The 21348-nt window shown below is 42.8% G+C and overlaps 1 protein-coding gene across 1 annotated transcript; it reads left to right on the top strand.

The window, feature by feature from the left end:
* The first annotated feature begins 13215 nt into the window (after positions 1 to 13215).
* Positions 13216 to 16242, top strand: LOC106607269 (telethonin). Its single transcript, XM_014204066.3, has 2 exons — positions 13216 to 13621; positions 13951 to 16242. The coding sequence occupies exons 1-2, from the start codon at positions 13230 to 13232 to the stop codon at positions 14339 to 14341; spliced, it is 783 nt and encodes a 260-aa protein (XP_014059541.2). The 5' UTR covers positions 13216 to 13229; the 3' UTR covers positions 14342 to 16242.
* The last annotated feature ends 5106 nt before the right edge of the window (positions 16243 to 21348 follow it).

Raw genomic sequence — 21348 nt, forward strand, 5'->3', positions numbered from 1 at the left:
CGACGAGTATGAAGCGAGGGCCAGCCAACGAGAGAGTACAGGTCGCAATGGTGGGTAGTGTATGGGGCTTTGGTGACAAAACGGATGGCACTGTGATAGACTGCATCCAGTTTGTTGAGTAAAGTGTTGGAGGCTATTTTATAGATGACATCACCAAAGTCAAGGATTGGTAGGATGGTCAGTTTTACGAGTGTGTGTTTGGCAGCATGAGTGAAGGATGCTTTGTTGCGATATAGGAAGCCAATTCTAGATTTAATCTTGGATTGGAGATGCTTAATGTGAGTCTGGAAGGAGAGTTTACAGTCTAACCAGACACCCAAGTATTTGTAGTTGTCCACGTATTCTAAGTCAGAGCCGTCCAGAGTAGTGATGCTGGACGGGCGAGCAGGTGCGGGCAGTGATTGATTGAATAGCATGCATTTAGTTTTACCTGCGTTTAAGAGCAGTTGGAGGCCACGGAAGGAGAGTTGTATGGCATTGAAGCTCGTCTGGAGGTTAGTTAACACAGTGTCCAATGAGGGGCCAGAAGTATACAGAATGGTGTCGTCTGCAGCAAGAGCAACATCATTGATGTATACAGAGAAGAGAGTCGGCCCGAGAATTGAACCCTGTGGCACACCCATAGAGACTACCAGATGTCCGGACAACAGGCCCTCCAATTTGACACACTGAACTCTATCAGAGAAGTAGTTGGTAAACCAGGTGAGGCAATCATTTGAGAAACCAAGGCTGTCGAATCTGCCAATAAGAATGTGGTGATTGACAGAGTCAAAAGCCTTAGCCAGGTCGATGAATATGGCTGCACAGTAATGTCTCTTATCGATGGCGGTTATGATGTCGTTTAGGACCTTGAGCGTGGCTGAGGTGCACCCATGACCAGCTCTGAAACCAGATTGCATAGCGGAGAAGGTACGGTGGGATTCGAAATGGTCGGTAATCTGTTAACTTGGCTTTCGAAGACCTTTAGAACAACAGGGTAGGATAGATATAGGAAATTGTGAGAGCGTTTGGGATGTTTTGGTGAGTTGAAGGGGATGCAGCATGTGTCTTATGTTCTATTGTAAAGTTGATATGGAAAATAAAGTGGCAACTTGATACTGCAGACCAAGTTATGTGTGTGTGTGTGTGTGCGTGTTTGGCAGGGTTAATGTGTCCACGGGGAGCTCTAAACTCCCTGTCACATGTCAGCATGGTGTGGTCACAGCTCCAACACTGTGGCTCACCCATGCCTGCTGTGAGCCACGCCCCACAGAGATAGCCTCTGACCTGGCCCAATCTGGCCTGTCCTGGTCGTGCTCGTCCCTCTGGGTCCACAGGTGGTGTGGACCCAGAGGGACGAGAACATAGAACATAGAAAGTGGCATCATGCACATAGGGGGAACAAAGGCACACTCCCTCAGATTTGTCCTGTTTTTACATTTTGTTAAATGCCATCTGTTTTTACAGATGTTAAATGAATTACTCAACTTCATTTTTAAGCCCACATTTTATTATTATTATTTATTTATATATATATATATATATTGTGGAGGGGACACACTGACTGGACCAGGCAAAGAGTACCCCCCTCTATTCCCCCAAGTAAGTGGTTCCTTCCTAGGTGCATAGAGCAAAGAGATGCCTAGACAAGATGCTAGGTATTCTAGAGTCTAATAGTTGCAGTATTGTCAGTGGAGGAGAGAGAGTGTAGAGTGACACTGGATTTTAGCTGCCAGTGATGGGCAGGAGGTATGTTTGCAAATTAATTTAATCAAGCTATGTGGCCTATTGATTCCTTCTTGATGAATAAATAAAACAAAAATGTTTTGCTGTTTCTCTGTAATACTTCATTTGATTACTCTTTTGATGCTGATCCTTTTCCTGCACAGCAGGAAAGGCTTCTAATGTTCGTAATTTCCACTTTGAAATGTCAGACTTGACTTGCCCTAATGAAAAACGATTCAACCCCTAATCCACATAATAATTTACATTTCCTGTTGCTCAGGAATATATTCCTGCTGTAGCAAACTGGTTCAAATTAAGATCCTACATCCGTAGCCACCTATCAAGTTTATGAAGTTGGAAATTCATAGACAGAGCTATACATGCAAAGATTGACAGACATTTAGATTGTTCTTTAAAAAATCTAATGACAATAAATAGATACACAATTGACTGAAATGTATTTCATTCTTGGCTTATGACACTATATACCAGTGTGCCAGTTGTACTAAACTCCTAAGGCATAAAAGTTCTTAAAGAATCAATATCCATCGTTCATTTAAATGACAATTGAACAGGTAAAGCGATATAGATATATTTCAAAGCTGTTCTCCCTCCCTCCCTCCCTCCCTCCCTCCCTCCAGCAGCTGAGGCTGACTGTATAGTTATGTAACAGAGAGAGAGCGCCCTGGCACTGTGTAGGGGGCTGCCAGGGGACAGAATGATCATCCTGCCAGGATCACCTTATCACTGCTCTCCCTTAGGGAAATTCTACACCAAAGGCCATTAGAATAGTGATGTGACAATTAATCCATGAACAGAGGAACTTTGAGTACCCATGCGGGTGCCTATCACACTTACTGTCAGGCAGCTGCGTCCCTGCCAGACATGTGACTTGTGTTGTTGTTGTGTGCTTAAAGGCCCAATGCAGCCATTTTTATTTCAATATCTAAGCATTTCTGTGATACAATTAAGTAACTTGCTGTGATTGTTTTCAATTAAAATGGTAAAAAAATAAACAAAAAAAGCTTCTTAGCAAATAGCAATTTCTCAAGCAGGTTTGGAACTCTTTCTTTTTAGTCTATCAACTAATTTAACGCCTGGTGATGTCAGGCGCTCACAGGCCAGGGGTCAATGTTACTGTAGTAGGTTTTTTTTTCTCTTGCCTTGGTGGAATTTTCACCAGTACGTTGGACATTTTCACAAATCTTAGTACAAAACTCAAAACAGATCATCAACAAGTCAGATGTTTCAAGCTCTAAGCACATTTTCAATTGACTAAGTACAACACATAAAATCACACGGTCACTTTTTCACCAAACTCAATGTTTTACATTGCAATACATGTTCATACAAAGTAATTGCCTTTCACAATCCAATGCTCACACTACTTTTGATATGATTCTTTACATTTTACATGTAAATTGGTTGGTCTACAGATTTTGAGAGCTGCATCATGAAAATGTATGGCTGTAAAGTAGAAACATAAAAAGTATAATATATTTAAGCAATAAGGTCAGAGGGGGTGTGGTATATGGCCAATATATCACGGCTAAGGGCTGTTCTTATGCACCACGCAACGCCATGCTCTTATGAACTGAGCCACGTACAGGACCACTACAATACATAAGTCAATACAATACTGTAAAATACAATACATATTACAATACAGGTGGAAGATGTGTGATTGCCATCCCCACGAGCGTGCCACCCTCCTTCAGGCCATGGATGAGGCATGCAATGATTTCAATCCAGACCTATGTCAGGCTTGGATTCGCCATGCCAAAATGTTTTTCCTCAGGTGCATAAACAATGAGGATATTTACTGCGATTTTGATGAGAACCTATGGCCAAATGTTCCAGGCAGGCTTGATGCAAACTACTGCCTGCTAAACATGATGTTTATTTCATTTGATTACATTGTGTAATATGTCTTCAATAATCACACCTTTGATCACACATGGGATAGAAATTATGAAAAATTGATGTTCAGTCAATTTCTATGGGTAGTACAAGTGTATTGTAAAGTGGTTGTTCCACTGGATATCATAAGGTGAATGCACCAATATGTAAGTCGCTCTGGATAAGAGCGTCTGCTAAATGACGTAAATGTAAATGTATTGCCTAATGTACTGTAATTTACATATTACAATTTACATATTACATTCAAATATCATTTTTTCTATTGGATTAACTGGTAGTTAAAATAACTACATTGAGAAGATATCATTATGTTGTGTTCAGGTGATTAAACTAATGTACTCATTATATTCCACAGTAAACTTCTATTTTGGGTCAATGGTTGTGTGGTGAAAGATGTCTCCAAACAAAATGAATGCACAACGAAAGGTTTTAATGTAAGACTGGCTGCGTTACAAATGTTACAAAGGCCGCTATTGGACACACAGTCAGAATGCCTGAGTGTGATCAACCTTTCTTCAAGTCCTATAACCACTAGATGTGAGTTGGCCTTTAGTAAGGCCTTATCTTTCATCCCCAATGCATTATGTAATGACTTTGACACCACAATAGAGTTTCAGAAATTATTTTGTACGTTGAGACTTAGGGTGTCACGCCTGCCCCCGCGCCCCCACCCTGTCGCTCAAAGACGCCAGGCTCCCCAGCATTACGCACACCTGCCTTCAACCCCCATCAGGCGATTATTGGACTCACCTGGACTCAATCACCTGCGTCATTATCTCCCTTATATTTGTCTGGTTCCCCGCTCTATTCCCGGCTTCAGCATTAATTGTCGTTTGTCATTGTTTACCCGTGTGCTGACGCTGTTCCTGTTTTGTTACCTGTCTGTTCCTGAATAAATGTTGACTCCCCGTACCTGCTTCTCATCTCCAGCGTCGGTTATTACATAGGGAGTTCTTCTATCCCATAAATGATAACAGTCCAAATGTGGATGTGTTAAGTATGGTTGAGACAAGTGTTCAGGCTATGGGTGACACAATAGAAAATGACGTGTCCCACAATTTATATTTTGGGCTCTAGATGACAGCAGTGTCATACCCCTTTTCGAGTCAAATCCACCTTTCGTCTGCCAAGATACAGGAATCTCTCCCAAGAAAAAATGTGTCTCAGATTCTGAATGTGAAACGAGAATACAGTCGACAATAATCTCCCTAAAGAACAGAGACAAGCATAGGATGATTTTTTTTTATTTTTTATGATTCCACTTTGATAGGGCGTAATGCTGATGAGGGCGGAGCTGTGGTGTTGTTAAACCGTGATGACTATGTGAATGAGATCCGGGGACAATTGAACAACACCACTTTCTATCAGAAATTGTCACGTGACCCCACACCACTGTTCAAAGATGAGATACACTGCAAGCTGAAGTCTCTCGTGGAAAGTGGAGACATGCAAAAAGAAAATGAGTTCATGAAAGTAGACAATCCAATCAGGAGTGTTATTCATGCCTTACAAAATCTACAAACGTTTGGATAAGCCACCAGGGAGACCTATTGTGGCCTCCATTGGCTCATTGACTGAAAATATTGCTACGTTTGTAGATTTCTTTCTAAAACCCAGTGTGGTGTCACTCCCTGCATATGTACGCGATCCTATAGCCATGATTAACACCCTCAAGACAATGCACAATATGAATGGGGAGATGCTTATGGCTTGCTTTGATGTTTAATCCCTGCATACTCCATCAGGGAGGCCTAGAAGCCATGGCACACTGTCTTATTCAACAACCCACTGGCACACTCCCTAGCACTAACTGTATTGTTGAACTGGCTGAGATTGTATCTAAGAACTTTTTTATGTTTGAAAATGACATGATCATTCAACAGAAGGGAACAGCTATGGGTAGTAAAATGGCACCAAATTATGCCAATCTGTATGTGGGGTTGTTTGACAAGAATGTGATTTTTTCAGCCGTAACAATTCAATCTTGCACCATATCAGGCTCTGGAAATGCTTCATTGATGCCTTATTCCTTACATTCCAGAATCGATTACACTCTTTCATCAATACAAGCAGTGAACATTTGAAATTCACCCTCACCTTTGATGCACATGAAACAAGTTTTCTTGACATTTTGATTAACCTCTAGCGGATCGGTGTCCCCCCCACAGGATGGTTGAGCTAACGTAGGCTAATGTGATTAGCATGAGGTTGTAAGTAACAAGAACATTTCCCAGGACATAGACATATCTGATATTATCAAAAATATTAAATTCTTATAAATCTAACTGCACTGTCCAATTTACAGTAGCTATTACAGTGAAATACTACCATGCTATTGTTTAAGGAGAGTGCACAGTTATGAACTTGAAAAGTTATTAATTAGGCACATTTGGGCAGTCTTGATACAACATTTTGAACAGAAATGCAATGGTTCATTGGATCAGTCTAAAACTTTGCACATACACTGCTGTCATCTAGAGCCCAAAATATAAATTGTGCCTGGGCTGGAATAATACATTATGGCCTTTCTCTTGCATTTCAAAGACGATGGTAAAAAGAAGAAAAAAAATCATGTTTTTTTTCTTTGTATTATCTTTTACCAGATCTAATGTGTTATATTCTCCTACATTCATTTCACATTTCCACAAACTTCAAAGTGTTTCCTTTCAAATTGTATCAAGAATATGCATATCCTTGTTTCAGGTCCTGAGCTACAGGCAGTTAGATTTGGATATATCATTTTAGGCGAAAATTGAAAAAAAAGGGTGGATCCTTTAAGTTAAGAGGGGGGTGGCTTTAGCACGGACCTATACAGGAAGCTGACGGACAGGACTTCCCTGTTACGCGGAGACAGCTTTCAACCTATAAGCCTAAAAAAGAGCCTCCATACCCCTTCAGCCAATACAGTTGCATACGCAGGATTTGTAGTACACAGAGTGACTATGACAAACAAGCCGACTGTCTGGATGAGTGTATCAGACAGCGGGGTTACCCAGAGGAATAGCTGCATGACGCAAGGGATCGTTATAAAAATATGACCCAGGATGACAGCCTCATGCCCAAACCACCCCGCCCTCCTGAACAACGCGTTCAGTGCCTCCTTCAGTGCTCTTCACTTGGCAAACAGTTCGACCACATTATTAAAAAACACTGGTACATCTTGAGCACTGATCCACAACTGGAAAAGACGTTTAAAGAACCCCCGCGGGCAGTCTTCAGACGCGCCCCCAACATCAGTCAAATGGTGGTGAGGTCTGATCTTCTATCAGTGTCACGTAGTACATTCTTAGAGAATGTGCCGGACGGTAATTATAGATGTGGCCGATGTACCCAGTGTAACTTTACGAACAATTGCACAATGTTCATTCACCATATAACGGGCAAGGCCATTAAGAAAAAGGGCATCATTAGGGTACTAGCCCCCCTAAGAACAATGTCTAATTGCTGACACAAGAAAGCAACGTTTGGGAGAAAAACATTTGATGAGAAAAAAAACAAAAATCCTCTTCAACCTACACACAGTACCCCATAATTTCTAAGCAAAAACTGTTTTGTTTTGCAAGTTTATTACAAATAAAAACTAAAATACCTTATTTACATAAATATTCAGACCCTTTGCTATGAGACACAAAATTAAGCTCAGTTGCATCCTGTTTCCATTGACATCCTTGAGATGTTTCTAACACTTGATTGGAGTTCATCTGTGGTAAATTCTATTGATTGGACATGATTTGGAAAGGCAAACACCGGTCTACATAACGTTCCACAGTGCATGTCAAAGCAAAAACCAAGCCATGAGATCGAAGGAATTGTCCGTAGAGCTCCGAGACAGGATTGTGTCGAGGCACAGATCTGGGGAAGGGTACCAAAACATTTCTGTAGCATTGAAGGTCTCCAAGAACACAGTGGCCTCCATCATTTTTAAATGGAAGAAGTTTGGAACCACCAAGACTCTCCTTAGAGCTGGCCGTCCGGCCAAACTGAGCAATCCGGGGAGAAGGAAGGTGACCAAGGGAGGTGGTAAGAGAGGTTACCAAGAACCCGATGGTCACTCTAACAGAGCTCCAGAGTTCCTCTGTGGAGATGGGAGCACCTTCCAGAAGGACAATCATCTCTGCAGCAATCCACCAATCAGGCCTTTATTGTAGAGTGGCCAGACCGAAGCCATTCCTCAGTAAAAAGGCACATGACAGCCCACTTGGAGTTTGCCAAAATGACCTAAAGGACTCTCAGACCATGAGAAACAAGATTCTCTGGTCTGATGAAACGAAGATTGAGCTCTTTGGCCTGAATGCCAAGCGTCACGTCTGGAAGAAACCTGGCACCATCCCTACGGTGATGCATGGTGGTGGCAGCATCCTGCTGTGGGGATGTCTTTCAGCGGCAGGGAGACAAGTCAGGATTGAGGGAAAGTTGAATGGAGCAAAGTACAGAGAGATCTTTGATGAAAACCTAATCCAAAGTCTCAGGCCCTCATACTAGGGCAAAGAATCACCATCCAACAGGACAATAACCCTAAGCACACAGCCAAGACAAAGCAGGAGTGGCTTCGGGACAAGTCTCTGAATGTCTTTGAGTGGCCCAGTCAGAGCCCGGACTTGAACCCAAATAAACATCTCTGTTGATACCTGAAAATAGATGTGAAGCAACACTCCCAATCCAACCTGACAGAGCTTGAAAGAATCTGCTGAGAAGAATGTGAGAAACTAGGTGTGCCAAGCATGTAGTGTCATACCCAAGAAGACTCAAGGCTGTAATCCCTGCCAAAGGTGCTTCAACAAGTACTAAGTTAAGGGTCTGAATACTTATGTAAATGTGATATACATTTGCTCAAATTTCTACAAACCTGTTTTTGCTTGTTCATTATGGGGTATTTAAGTATTTAAGCATCAGCTGTCAGAGCAGCTTACCGCTTATCACTGCACCTGTAAACAGGCCATCTGTAAATAGCATTTGCACACACTGTACATGGACTTTTTTTCTATTGTGTTATTGACTGTACGTTTGTTTATCCCATGTGTAACTCTGTGTTGTTGTTTTTGTCGCACTGCTTTGCTTTATCTTGGCCAGGTTGCAGTTGTAAATGAGAACTTGCTCTCAACTGGCCTACCTGGTTAAATAAAGGTGAAATAAATAAATAAAAGTATTGTGTTTAGATTGGTGACGGGAAAAAGCAGTTAATCAACTTTAGAATAAGGCTGTAACGTAACAGAATGTGGAAAAAGTCAAGGGGTCTGAATACTTTCCGAATGCACTGTAGGTCACAAATAAAACTATCTCAATTAAAATTGGAGCACAACTCATGATCCACATCTTGCATTGCTCACACCTAATCCAGTCCCCACCTGTGACTGTAACATTAACTGTAAAGCTATCCGTCACTAGTGGAAACATTTACAACTGCAATTAAGTTATTTAATCTATTTCATGTTTTTTACCTCAGACGATCTGGTAATAAGGTTGCAAGCTCGCACTCCAAGCAGCTTATGCTACTAGCTAGCTGACAAGCATTTACTGCTAGTGAAGTTGCTATCTAGCAAGTTAGCATAAACTAGCGCTAACTGGACCAGTCATTGTCTAAATGACAGGTAGAAAGACATTCATAACCATAAAGGGGTAACTAGCTCCCAGGGGCCAGTTACCCCCTAGTAGGGGTGGCGAGTTGCCCCCAACACACTCATCCAACATATTACTAATTATTTAAGGCTTTCCTACTTGTATATTTAAAAATCAGTTATTGATCGAACTTCATCTACAACGTTTTCAAAATGTCAACTTTTTTTTAATCAACTTACCACAGTAAATGTTAGCCAGCTAGCTAGTTAGCGTAAGCTGCTAGGAGTGCTAGTTAACAACCTTATTACCAGATTGTCTGAGGTAAAATACATTAAAAAGCTAAAGTAAAAATGAAACAAGCTCTGAAAACAAGAATAGCATAACACAGGAGTATTATCAGTACCCTTGACCAGAGAAACCCTGTGGCTGTGTATTTCATGGAGGCTCGTCACAACATTAGCTCTCTGAGATACATTGGTATCGTACATGTTAAGGGGGAGGGGGGGGGGGGGGGGGGATCCTGATCATCTATTATTGAAAAGAGAATTGTATTGGATTCACCGTTTGTGTAGCATGTCTCCTAAAGGTCTTAACCAAGAGTTTGATATCAGACCATTTCTTACTTGAATATGTCACTTTGATTTGTCTTGCCTTCCAGGTCTCCTACTTAGTCATTTTGTAAATATACATTATTTTCTGTAACTACTACATGTACCCATCTCATTGATATCGAATTATTACAGATACACAAATAGTTTTTGCACCCAGTTTAGTCATTTAGCAGACGCTCTTATCCAGAGCGACTTACAGTAGTGAATGCATACATTTCATGCCTTTATTTACCATGCATCATGTGCTTAGTGGTCATGTGAGGTGAAATTAGTATATTTTGGGATGTGAACGTTCAGTTTGTTTGTTTGTCCTGACGAAGATTTGTTTCGGATGGAAACGTTGTCAATAAAGCGGTGAATTGGGAGCTTTAACAATGTGCGGGCTTCTTGTTCTTTACTTGCATTACAAATGTTACCAGTTTGGAGTTTTGTACTAAGAGTTTTTTAGATTCACCATATATTTGTGAATATGGCACCATGGTGATAAAAAAAAGCTGGAACACTGACTCATATGACAGTCACTAATGTACTGTATGTGCTAGGTGAATGAGTGTCAAACAAATAGTGATTATCTTATCAAATGTCTACATGTATTTAGTTCTGTTATTTGAAAAAGAGAATGATCTCACTGCAGAAGTATGCCACGAGACTTACTAGGTTTCTGCATTTGAAATCCTGAGCTGAAGTGACATTATATGGTTGTCATGGCTGCATAACACATAGTGTGTGAGTGCGTGTGTGCGTCTGCAATGTGATATCTTACATACATTGTGTCATTACGGTACATGTCTTAGACATGAGAATAGGAATATATTGCTGTACTTAGGGGACATTTTCATGAGGTTTTATACATGAGCATATTAATTGAAACAAATAAGTCATAACTAATGCATAACCTAAAGTTGAGGGAGAGGAACAAATCCAATACTTTATAATTTTTTGTATTATCCGATAACTATGCAGCTGTGTAAAATATTGTACATTGAGGAATAGATTAATATCTAGTTCCAATATGAATTTGAAAGCAAAGGATACATGTGTAACTTTATATGTATTCTTGCTATGCAGGTGTTATATATTGGATGACATCAGTGCCTGATGCGGAAGAGTTAGTCATTGAAAGAATGGCTGGTAGTGACACCGAGGCGACATTGCATGTGTGCGTGTGTGTGTGTGTGTGTGTGTGTGTGTGAATGTGTGTATGTGTTTTGTTTGTGTGTGTTTTGTGTGTGTGTGTGTGTGTGTGTGTGTGTGTGTGTGTGTGTGTGTGTGTGTGTGTGTGTGTGTGTGTGTGTGTGTGTGTGTGTGTGTGTGTGTGTGTGTGTGTGAGAGAGAGAGAAAATCTTTAAGACTGTAACCTGAGAGACTCTTGGCTGGAGTGGGTCTCTGTCATCAGACTAATAAATCAGAGATAGAAGTCACAGTCCATGACAGACGAAACACTGTTACAACACAGCTAATAAGCTAGATAACAGATTCACAAGGTACTGTACTCCAGTCAAATAAAAATGACTTGTGTTTTACTGACCATAGTTTATACAAAACAAGAGTTGGTCCCTTGGTCAATGCCTTGGCCTGGTATCTGTTCCGTAGTACGTATAGACTTGCTTTATCCAAAACAGACTGACCACCTGCCTACAGAACATCACCTTTGATCTTGAGTCTCTAAAAGGAACTGTTACCCCAAATATAGCAAGGCCATACATGCCAGGGCTCTCCAGGGTTACCGAAAGAGACAACCCTAAACCCTGCAGTTTCACACTGCTAACTAACAAGATAACTGTTAGTTTCACACTGCTACATTTACATTTTAGTCATTTAGCAGACACTCTTATCCAGAGCGACTTACAGTAGTGAACGCATACATTTCATGCATTTTTTGTTGTTGTTGTACTGGCCCCCTGTGGGAATCAAACCCACAACCCTGGCTTTGCACACACCATGCTCTACCAACTGAGCCACAGGGATAGCTCGCACTGCTAACTACCAAAATAATTGTTAGTTTCACACTGCTAGCTACCAAGATAACTGTCAGTTTCACACTGCTAGCTACCAAGATAACTGTTAGTTTCACACTGCTAGCTACCAAGATAACTGTCAGTTTCACACTGCTAGCTACCAAGATAACTGTCAGTTTCACACTGCTAACTACCAAGATAACTGTTAGTTTCACACTGCTAGCTACCAAGATAACTGTCAATTTCACACTGCTAGCTACCAAGATAACTGTCAGTTTCACACTGCTAGCTACCAAGATAACTGTCAGTTTCAAAATCTGTATGTATGTTTATGTACAGTATATGTACATGTACACTGAGTATACCAAACATTAGGAACACTTTTATAATATTGAGTTACCTTATGCCTTCAGAACAGCCTCAATTCATCCGGGCATTGACTCTACAAGGTGTCGAAAGCGTTCCACAGGGATGCTGGCCCATGTTGACTCCAATGCTTCCCACAGTTGGCTGGATGTCCTTTGGGTGGTGTACCATTCTTGATACACACGGTAAACTGTTGACCTTGAAAAACTAAGCAGTGTTGCAGTTCTTGACACAAACCGGTGCGCCTGGCACCTACTACCATATCCTGTTCAACGGTACTTACATTTTTTGTCTTGCCCATTCACCTTTCGAATGCCACGTACACAATCCATGTCTCAATTGTATCAAGGTTTAAACATCCTTCTTTAACCTGCCTCCTCCCCTTCATCTACACTGATCGAAGTGATTTAACAGGTGACATCAATAAGGGATCATAGCTTTCATCTGGATTCACCTGGTCAGTCTATGTCATGGAAAGACTTCTTAATGTTTTGTATGCTCAATCTATGTATTCTCTTTTGGGGCAATAGAGTTTCCCCTCATCACCCAGCATTATTAGCATGGGCTGATCTCTTTCCACATTAGTGTTCTGCCACCGGTTGCTATATGTACATCAAGGCCTAAACTCTATTCAGATGCCAGCTCTCAGAAGCCCCCCCTCCCTGTGTGCTCGTGTGTGTTTACATGTCTCTGAACACTGGGTCTGATAGTGCTCTTAAGAGGGAAACTTTCCACTTCGTTTGATAAACGGATGCCCCTCAATTTGGCATGTTAGGTCGGGGTGATTATAGAGGGGATTGGGGGTATAATTTGGGTATCAGGGGATTCTGAGTACATTTACCGGTAACCCACCCACTCCCATTTCTTTACCGCACTCTCTTTCTCTCTCCCCCAGCCACCTCCCTCTCTCTCTCTCTCTCTCTCTCTCTTCCTCTCTCCCCCAGCCACCTCCCTCTCTCTTTCTCAACAGCTGCCCTAAGTCTGTCAGTTCTAACTCCCGGGACAAAGTCAGGGACGGGCCGCTCTTGGTGTCAGGTGTCGGCACACACTAGCTGTGGAGTGACAACATGGCTTAGAAATAGCAGCAGGGCTTCTATAAAAGACACAGACGGGCATGGTCCCAGACACAGACAGCAGAGACCACCAGACCATCACCATCACCACAGAGGCAAGAGAGAGGGCAGAGCTACCAGAACCATCACAGATTACCTTGGCTAGCAACTACAGACAGACAGATAGTCCAGAGAGAAGAACACCGAACGCAGAGATACCAAGACAGGCAGATAGAGTCCTAGAAACTAACAGAGGTGATAAAACCAATATAAGGACAGAACTTCACCCACACAGAACCGTGATAATGCAGGTGTGTACCGTTGTTGAGAAGCGTGCTGGGGCCGTGGTGGGGGCTGAGCTGGCCTGCAGCGTACATGAAGAGAATCAGGCTCAGAGGGAGAGCTACAAAGCCGACTGGAACAGTGTTAACATGAAGACCCGGGCCATGGACAGGTGAGTCCCAGCCTTTGGACAAACTGTATTAATTACTTCTGGTAGATGTAAGATATTGAACAACATTAAGTCATTTCTTCTTATAAAAAATCTTCGATAACAATAAAGCAAGACGTTCTCCTATATTACCCTGTGAGTCATCATACTCAAGACTAGCCTACTGTATAATTTATTTTAGTTATAATAACTGCCAGCTGACTGTAAAATGTAATGATTTTCATTTCGCTGGTAGGATTCTCAGCTTGATACTGAGAGAGATTAGAGTTTGAAAATCCCTGAGCAATGTCCAACTGTTCATTCCTAACTGTGTCGGTCTCATCTCTCCACAGGCAGACAATGAACATGAACGATGACTCTCGTAGGGAGACCTACACTCGTCAGTGGGAGGCTCGCTCTCTGGCCCAGGCCTGTCCCTCGGGGGTGTACAGAGTGGGCACCGTGGAGAGGGGAGTGAGGGAGCACCAGCTCCTGCCCAAGAGGAACACCCTGCCCCTGCCCATCTTCACCCCTGCACAGCTGGGCATCCGGCTGGGTCGCGGAGCACCACACACCCAGGAGGACCTCCGTCCCTTCCCCATCCCCGACGGTGCCTGCCCTGGCAAGAGGGCCGTGGTCGAGATCACACAGGACCTGCCCCCCGCCAAGCCACTCAGGATGGAGTTCGCCAAGGCACCCAAAGCACTGGGCCGCTCCATGTCACAAGAGGTCCAGAGAGGGTGAAGGAAGAGGAGAGGAAGGAGAGGAATAATGGATGTTAGAGAGAAAGGTTAAGTTTGGGGCTCAGCCCATCAGATAACAGCATGGAGGGATGTATATAGATTTATTCCTAGTGACATTTATTCCATCCCTATTCCCTAGTAGAGCCGTCACACAGTGTATACCTTTCCTGTTTCATTAAGTATTACATGTATACTAGGGACAAGTCCAATGTCATACCGTTTGTTATAAAAGGCATTATTTGCTTAGAGATCTGATGGCATCTTTTGATTGACAGAAAGGCAGACAAATGCTCCGTTCTTTCAGCTGTGCCATCAACTAATCTCCCTGTTGACTGGAAAAGACCAGACTGTCCTTGTCACGTCTGCACACTGAATGAACTGCCCTTTCCCCCCTGCCTGGCTAAAGCCAGCTGTGGATAAGCCACACAGCGTAGTATGGCATTCTGACCGCATTGTTTGCAATGGTACATTCTACCCTACTTATCATATTATGGCAATGACACCTCACAGTATTGAGACAGCAGGACGTTTAATATGCTCAACCAATGTGCGTATGAGGATGTATTTCTTGATGTATTTATGTGGAATGACCATGCACAGATGAGGGAGGTGAGGGAAGGGAAATATGAAGATATCAAAGATGCTTCAAAAGTGACAGAGAAAAGAAGAGAATTGGAACTGTGGAGAGGAAATGAACAAGAAAGTGGGCACGGAGGGAGGGGTGGGCACGGAGGGAGGGGTGGGCTCAACCTACCTTGGCATTCATCCCTCTTCTTTTGTAAGAAGGGAGAGCTGGTGAGCCTCAAGACCTTCAGAAGTCCTTGACACACTCTGATCCTGGGTGAGAGGACAGAACGGTACAGCACGATCCCACGCTGGGAACCCAGACAAAGGAGGGCCCTGGGCACAGACGTCAACTCAACATCTATTCCACGTTGGTTCAATGTCATTTCATTGAAATGATGTGGAAACAACGTTGATTCAACCAGTGTGTGCCCAGTGGGAGGTTTGTGTGTGCCGACATGTCTGGATGGTCCCGGATCATGACTCTAGTCATTGACATAGACTGACTACCTGTATGATCAAGACTTATCGTATATATTTAAACAACATGTCATTTGACAGTGTTTGAGCTGATCTGCCGACCTAGCTGTGTGTTAATGTTGACATCTGATGTATCTGGTAGAGTTAGTGAACAGATCATACAGAATGATTTGAGTCTCTACTGTTGTAGAGGAAAGTGGGGTAAGTTGAGCCATTTCTTACATTCAGAATCACTCTGTCAAGGGAAATATAGTGTTCTTTCTAACAAAGATGTCTACATGTATTTCAGGATGTTGTGTATCCCTGGAAATAAACAGAATTCATGTAAACATTGTAGTTTTGAAAGCATAGCTGGTCCATAAAAAAGGGGTCTCTTGGCACAACTTAGTTGAGTAAGTTAAGCCGTCTACAAATTTCTGTACTGAATGAAATATTACCACTACCTGTTTCCCAAACACAATTCAACACCATCACAATCACTTTGTAGTCTTGTAATAATTTGAAGCATATTTTAACACTTGCCATTGGCTCAACCATTTACCCCACTGCCATTGGCTCAACTTACCCCAAGGCAAACATTTTGACTAAATCAGCCCACACAGCTACAAGGATGCACTTTCATGCTAGGTTTAGGACCTCATATTGAAGCTTATAGAGACCCCAAATTATGTATAGAACAATTTTTCACAGACTCCATAAAATTATGACCTCTTCCTAAATATTTTGTCAAATTATTAATTTTGTGTATGGTTTCCTAAAAACAACTAACCCCTTAGGGGAGAGTGGGATAAGTTGAGCCTATCTGTTTTCATGTGTTGGGTTTATATTTTTGTATAATAAAATCTGAAGTGCTTTTCACTTTTTTTCTGTGTTAACCTGTTGACCCGTCATAATAAAAAAAGTTGAATACAACTATCACAAAGACCACACACACACACACACACACACACACACACACACACACACACACACACACACACACACACACACACACACACACACACACACACACACACACACACACACACAGAGTAAATGGGGAGTGGTGATGATAGATTAATCTACGCCTGACTGATTATCAGCTGTAAACAACATGGCTAACTCATGACCTTGCACCTACAGGCTTCTGTTCAGGCAGCAACAGCTGAACTGGGTTAGACACTTCAACATACAGCTTTATTAGCGAGGTAGAAGAAATATGGTCAAGCTCTGGACTAAGGAGAGTACAGATGTAGGATCTTAATTTGAGCAAGTTTGCTACAGCAGGAAAATAGTCCTGCAGTAACAAGAAATGTGAATTATTATGTGGATTATAATTAATGGACATTTTTGTAGGGGCTTATTTATTTTTTTGTATTGAAAATCAAGTCTGAAATTTCAAAGTGGAAATTACATACTTCAGAAGATTTCTCAAACTTCAAATACACTACAAGTTTTAAATTTCCTGAAAGTTCCCCTGCAACAGGGTGATACAATTAGTGCCTAACATCTTACCATAAGGATGGAAACGTAAAACTTGTAAACTGACTGAGCTGGACATCTGTACTGAATTCTTGTTTATACAGTGCATTTGGAATGTATTCAGACCTCCTGACGTTTTCCACATTTTGTTACGTTACAGCCTCATAACAAAATGTATAAAATTGTTCGCCCCCCCCATCAATCTACACACAATACCCCATAATGAAAAAGCAAAAACAGGTTTTTAGAATTTTTTGCAAAGTCATAACAAAAATAAATGAAAACAGAAATATCACATTTACATAAGTATTAAGACCCTTTACTCAGTACTTTGTTGAAGCACCTTTGGCAGCGATTACAGCCTTCAAGTCTTCTTGGGTATGATGTTACAAGCTTAGCACACCTGCATTCAGAGACTTGTCCCAAAGTCATTCCTGCATTGTCTTGGCTGTGTGCTTAGAGTCATTCTACTGTTGGAAGGTGAACCTTCACCCCAGTCTGAGGTCCTGAGAGCTCTGGAGCAGGTTTTCATCAAGAATCGCTCTGTACTTTGCTCTGTTTATCTTTTCCTCGATCCTGACTAGTCTCCCAGTCCCTGCCGCTGAAAAACATCCCCACAGCATGATGCTGCCACCACCATGCTTCACCATAGGGATGGTGCCAGGTTTCCTCCAGACGTGACGCTTGGCATTCAGGCCAAACAGTTCAATCTTGGTTTCATCAGACTGGAGAATCTTGTTTCTCATGGTCTGAGAGTCCTTTAGATACCTTTTGGCAAACTCCAAGAGTGCTGTCATGTGCCTTTTACTGAGGAGTGGCTTCGGTCTGGCCACTCTACAATAAAGGCCAAATTGGTGGAGTGCTGCAGAGATGGTTGTCCTTCTGGAAGGTTCTCCCATCTCCAGAGAGGAACTCTGAAGCTCTGTCAGAGAGACCATCGGGTTCTTGGTCACTCCACCTGACCAAGGCCCTTTTCCCCTGATTGCTGAGTTTGGCCAGGTGGCCAGCTCTAGGTGGCTCTAAACTTCTTCCATTAAAGAATGATGGAGGCCACTGTTTTATTGGGGACCTTTAATGCTGCAGAAACTTTTTGGTACCATTCCCCAGATCTGTGACTCGACATAATCCTGTCTCGGAGCTTTACGGACAATTCCTTCAACCTCACGGCTTGGTTTTTACTCTGACATGCACTGTCAACTGTGGGACCTTATATAGACAGGTGTATGCCTTTACAAATCATGTCCAATCAATGGAATTTACTACAGGTGTACTCCAATCAAGTTGTAGAAACATCTCAAGGATGATCAATGGAAACAGGATGCACCTGAGATCAATTTCGAGTCTCTTAGCAAAGGGTCTGAATACTTATATAGGTATTTCTGTTTTTCTCTGTTTATTGCCTTTTCCCCAGTAGGCTAATATCTCCATCGGCTCTCTGCCCAGGACACACTGTTCCAGTCTCGACCCACATACTGTAACCTCTCTACAACTTTCTCTCTCCTGTCCCTTCATGTTTACTTTTTCCTTCCAACTCAGTTTCTCCAACTGGGAATGTTCATTTTCTCCCACTTCCCTTTCCTTCGGTCTTTCTCTCCATCTCTCCCTCTCTCTATCATTTTATCTGCCCACCCCTTGTCTCTCTGTTATGGTGTCTAGTATGGCTCTGTGTAGAGGTCTCGGTATTATTAGCAGGGTAAACATTGCTATCACTAGAGAGACAGAGCCAGAGAGACAGCCGTATCTGCCTGTTCTCCTCTGAGCTCTTAATCCCTCACTGTTTTATCAGATCTTTGGGTCATCTGGTCTGCTTCCTTTCCCCCCTATCTAGAATATTACCCCCATCTAACACCCCCCTAAAGCCTATCTGCCACAGCCACACCCCAAACAGGCCGAGACAGAATCCACCATAGATGCTGCCAAGTCATGAAACTCCCCTCCAGTAGCCAAGGAATGTCAGTTGACATGGAGAGTGAAGTTCATGTGGAAAATCTCAACACAACACGGACTCCCCCAAGTCTCAGTCCATCAGATAGCCCTCATCCAATTTCTCCTACTCCATCCAATAACTGTACATGCATTCTAGCACAGATATTAATATTGTGTAACTCCATCTTGATTGAATTGATCCATCCTTCCATTTTGTGAATTACTGGTATGTGCTGTATTGTCTCCCATTTCAAGACTGACCCCAGATTTGGTTGTATTCTTCATCACCTTCAGGGTTCATGGAGTCAATTTGCTTTTGATCTCCTGCCTTCTAACCCCCATATGTACTCATCACAGTACATTGAAACCCTCAGGGGGTCATGGGGGGGCATACTGTAGTGAAGTAGGGTAGAATGCAGAGTCACTGTGAACGCCTGTTAAAACATAAGTGTTCAATTCTCTTGTAATCTAGCAATAGGCTCTTAAAAGCACTTATGTCACACCCTGATCTACTTCACCTGTCTCCACCCCTCTCACCAGGTGTATCCCATTTGTCCCTAATATCTCCTGTGTATTTACTGCGTTTTCTGTTTGTCTGTTGCCAGTTCGTCTTGTCCAGTCAAGTCCTACCAACGTTTTTTCCCAATTTTTGAGTTTCCATAGTTGCTGTTTTCTAGTCTTCAGGGTTTTCCCAACATTTTCAGACTACTAAACAGCTATTGATTTATAACAATAGAGATAAAAACAGGGCAGCAGGTAGCCTAGTGGTTAGAGTGTTGGACTAGTAACCGAAAGGTTGCAAGATCAAATCCCTGAGCTGACAAGGTAAAAATCTGTCGTGCTGCCCCTGAACAAGGCAGTTAACCCACTGTTCCGAGGCCGTCATTGAAAATAAGAATTTGTTCTTAACTGACTTGCCTAGTTAAATAAAGGTTAAATAAAATAAACAGGAGCTGCCTCCACTGTTGTAGCACCATTTCAACTTCATCTTCTAATCACCTATGCTTAGACAACTAAAAAAAACGATTTAGTTCAATCAACATAAGTGATATGATGTGGCTGTCAGTGGCTCTGATTTCTGCGTGTGCATGGAAGAAGAAAGAACATGTTGACTGACCCTACTTGTAGAGAAACATCAATGCCATCCTCCTCTTTCATGTTGCCTAAACAGTCTGACTGTCATACAGTACACACTTTTAGTTTTTATTGTCCTAGACTACCTGTCTAAAATGTTTGCTTGCTAGCCTAACTTACTTTCATAGACAACGATGCGCCAGGCCATCTAGTTAACATTAGCATACTAAACTCAGCAAAAAAAGATACGTCCTCTCACGGTCAACTGCGTTTGTTTTCAGCAAACTTAATATGTGTACATATTTGTATGAACATAACAAGATTCATCAACTGAGACATAAACTGAACAAGTTCCACAGACATGTGACTAACAGAAATGGAATAATGTGTCCCTGAACAAAGGCAGGGTCAAAATCAAAAGTAACAGTCAGTATCTGGTGTGGCTACCAGCTGCATTAAGTACTGCAATGCATCTCCTCCTCATGGACTGCACCAGATTTGCCCGTTCTTGCTGTGAGATGTTACCCTACTCTTCCACCAAGGCACCTGCAAGTTCCCGGACATTTCTGGGGGGAATGGCCCTAGCCCTCACCCTCCAATCCAACAGGTCCCAGATGTGCTCAATGGGATTGAGATCAGGGCTCTTCGCTGGCCATGGCAGAACACTGACATTCCTGTCTTGCAGGAAATCACACATAGAACGAGCAGTATGGCTGGTGGCATTGTCATGCTGGAGGGTCATGTCAGGATGAGCCTGCAGGAAGGGTACCACATGAGGGAGGAGGATGTCTTCCCTGTAACGCACAGCATTGAGATTGCCTGCAATGACAACAAGCTCAGTCCGATGATGCTGTGACACACTGCCCCAGACCATGACGGACCCTCCACCTCCAAATCGTTCCCGCAGAGCACAGGCCTCGGTGTAATGCTCATTCCTTCGACGATAAACGCGAATCTCAACATCACCCCTGGTGAGACAAAACCGCGACTCGTCAGTGAAGAGCACTTTTTGCAAGTCCTGTCTGGTCCAGCGATGGTGGGTTTGTGCCCATAGGCGACGTTGTTGCCGGTGATGTCTGGTGAGGACCTGCCTTACAACAGGCCTACAAGCCCTCAGTCCAGCCTCTCTCAGCCTATTGCGGACAGTCTGAGCACTGATGGAGGGATTGTGTGTTCCTGTTGTAACTAGGGCAGTTGTTGTTGCCATCCTGTACCTGTCCCGCAGGTGTGATGTTCGGATGTACCGATCCTGCGCAGGTGTTGTTACACGTGGTTTACCACTGCGAGGACGATCAGCTGTCCATCCTGTCTCCCTGTAGCGCTGTCTTAGGTGTCTCACAGTATGGACATTGCAATTTATTGCCCTGGCCACATCTGCAGTCCTCATGCCTCCTTGCAGCATGCGTAAGGCATGTCCACGCTGGTGAGCAGGGACCCTGGGCATCGTTCTTTTGGTGTTTTTCAGAGGCAGTAGAAAGGCCTCTTTAGTGTCCTAAGTTTTCA

Source organism: Salmo salar, chromosome 06 (genome assembly GCF_965601325.2).
Source record: "Salmo salar chromosome 06, fSalSal1, whole genome shotgun sequence".
In the NCBI taxonomy this organism is placed as follows: domain Eukaryota; kingdom Metazoa; phylum Chordata; class Actinopteri; order Salmoniformes; family Salmonidae; genus Salmo; species Salmo salar.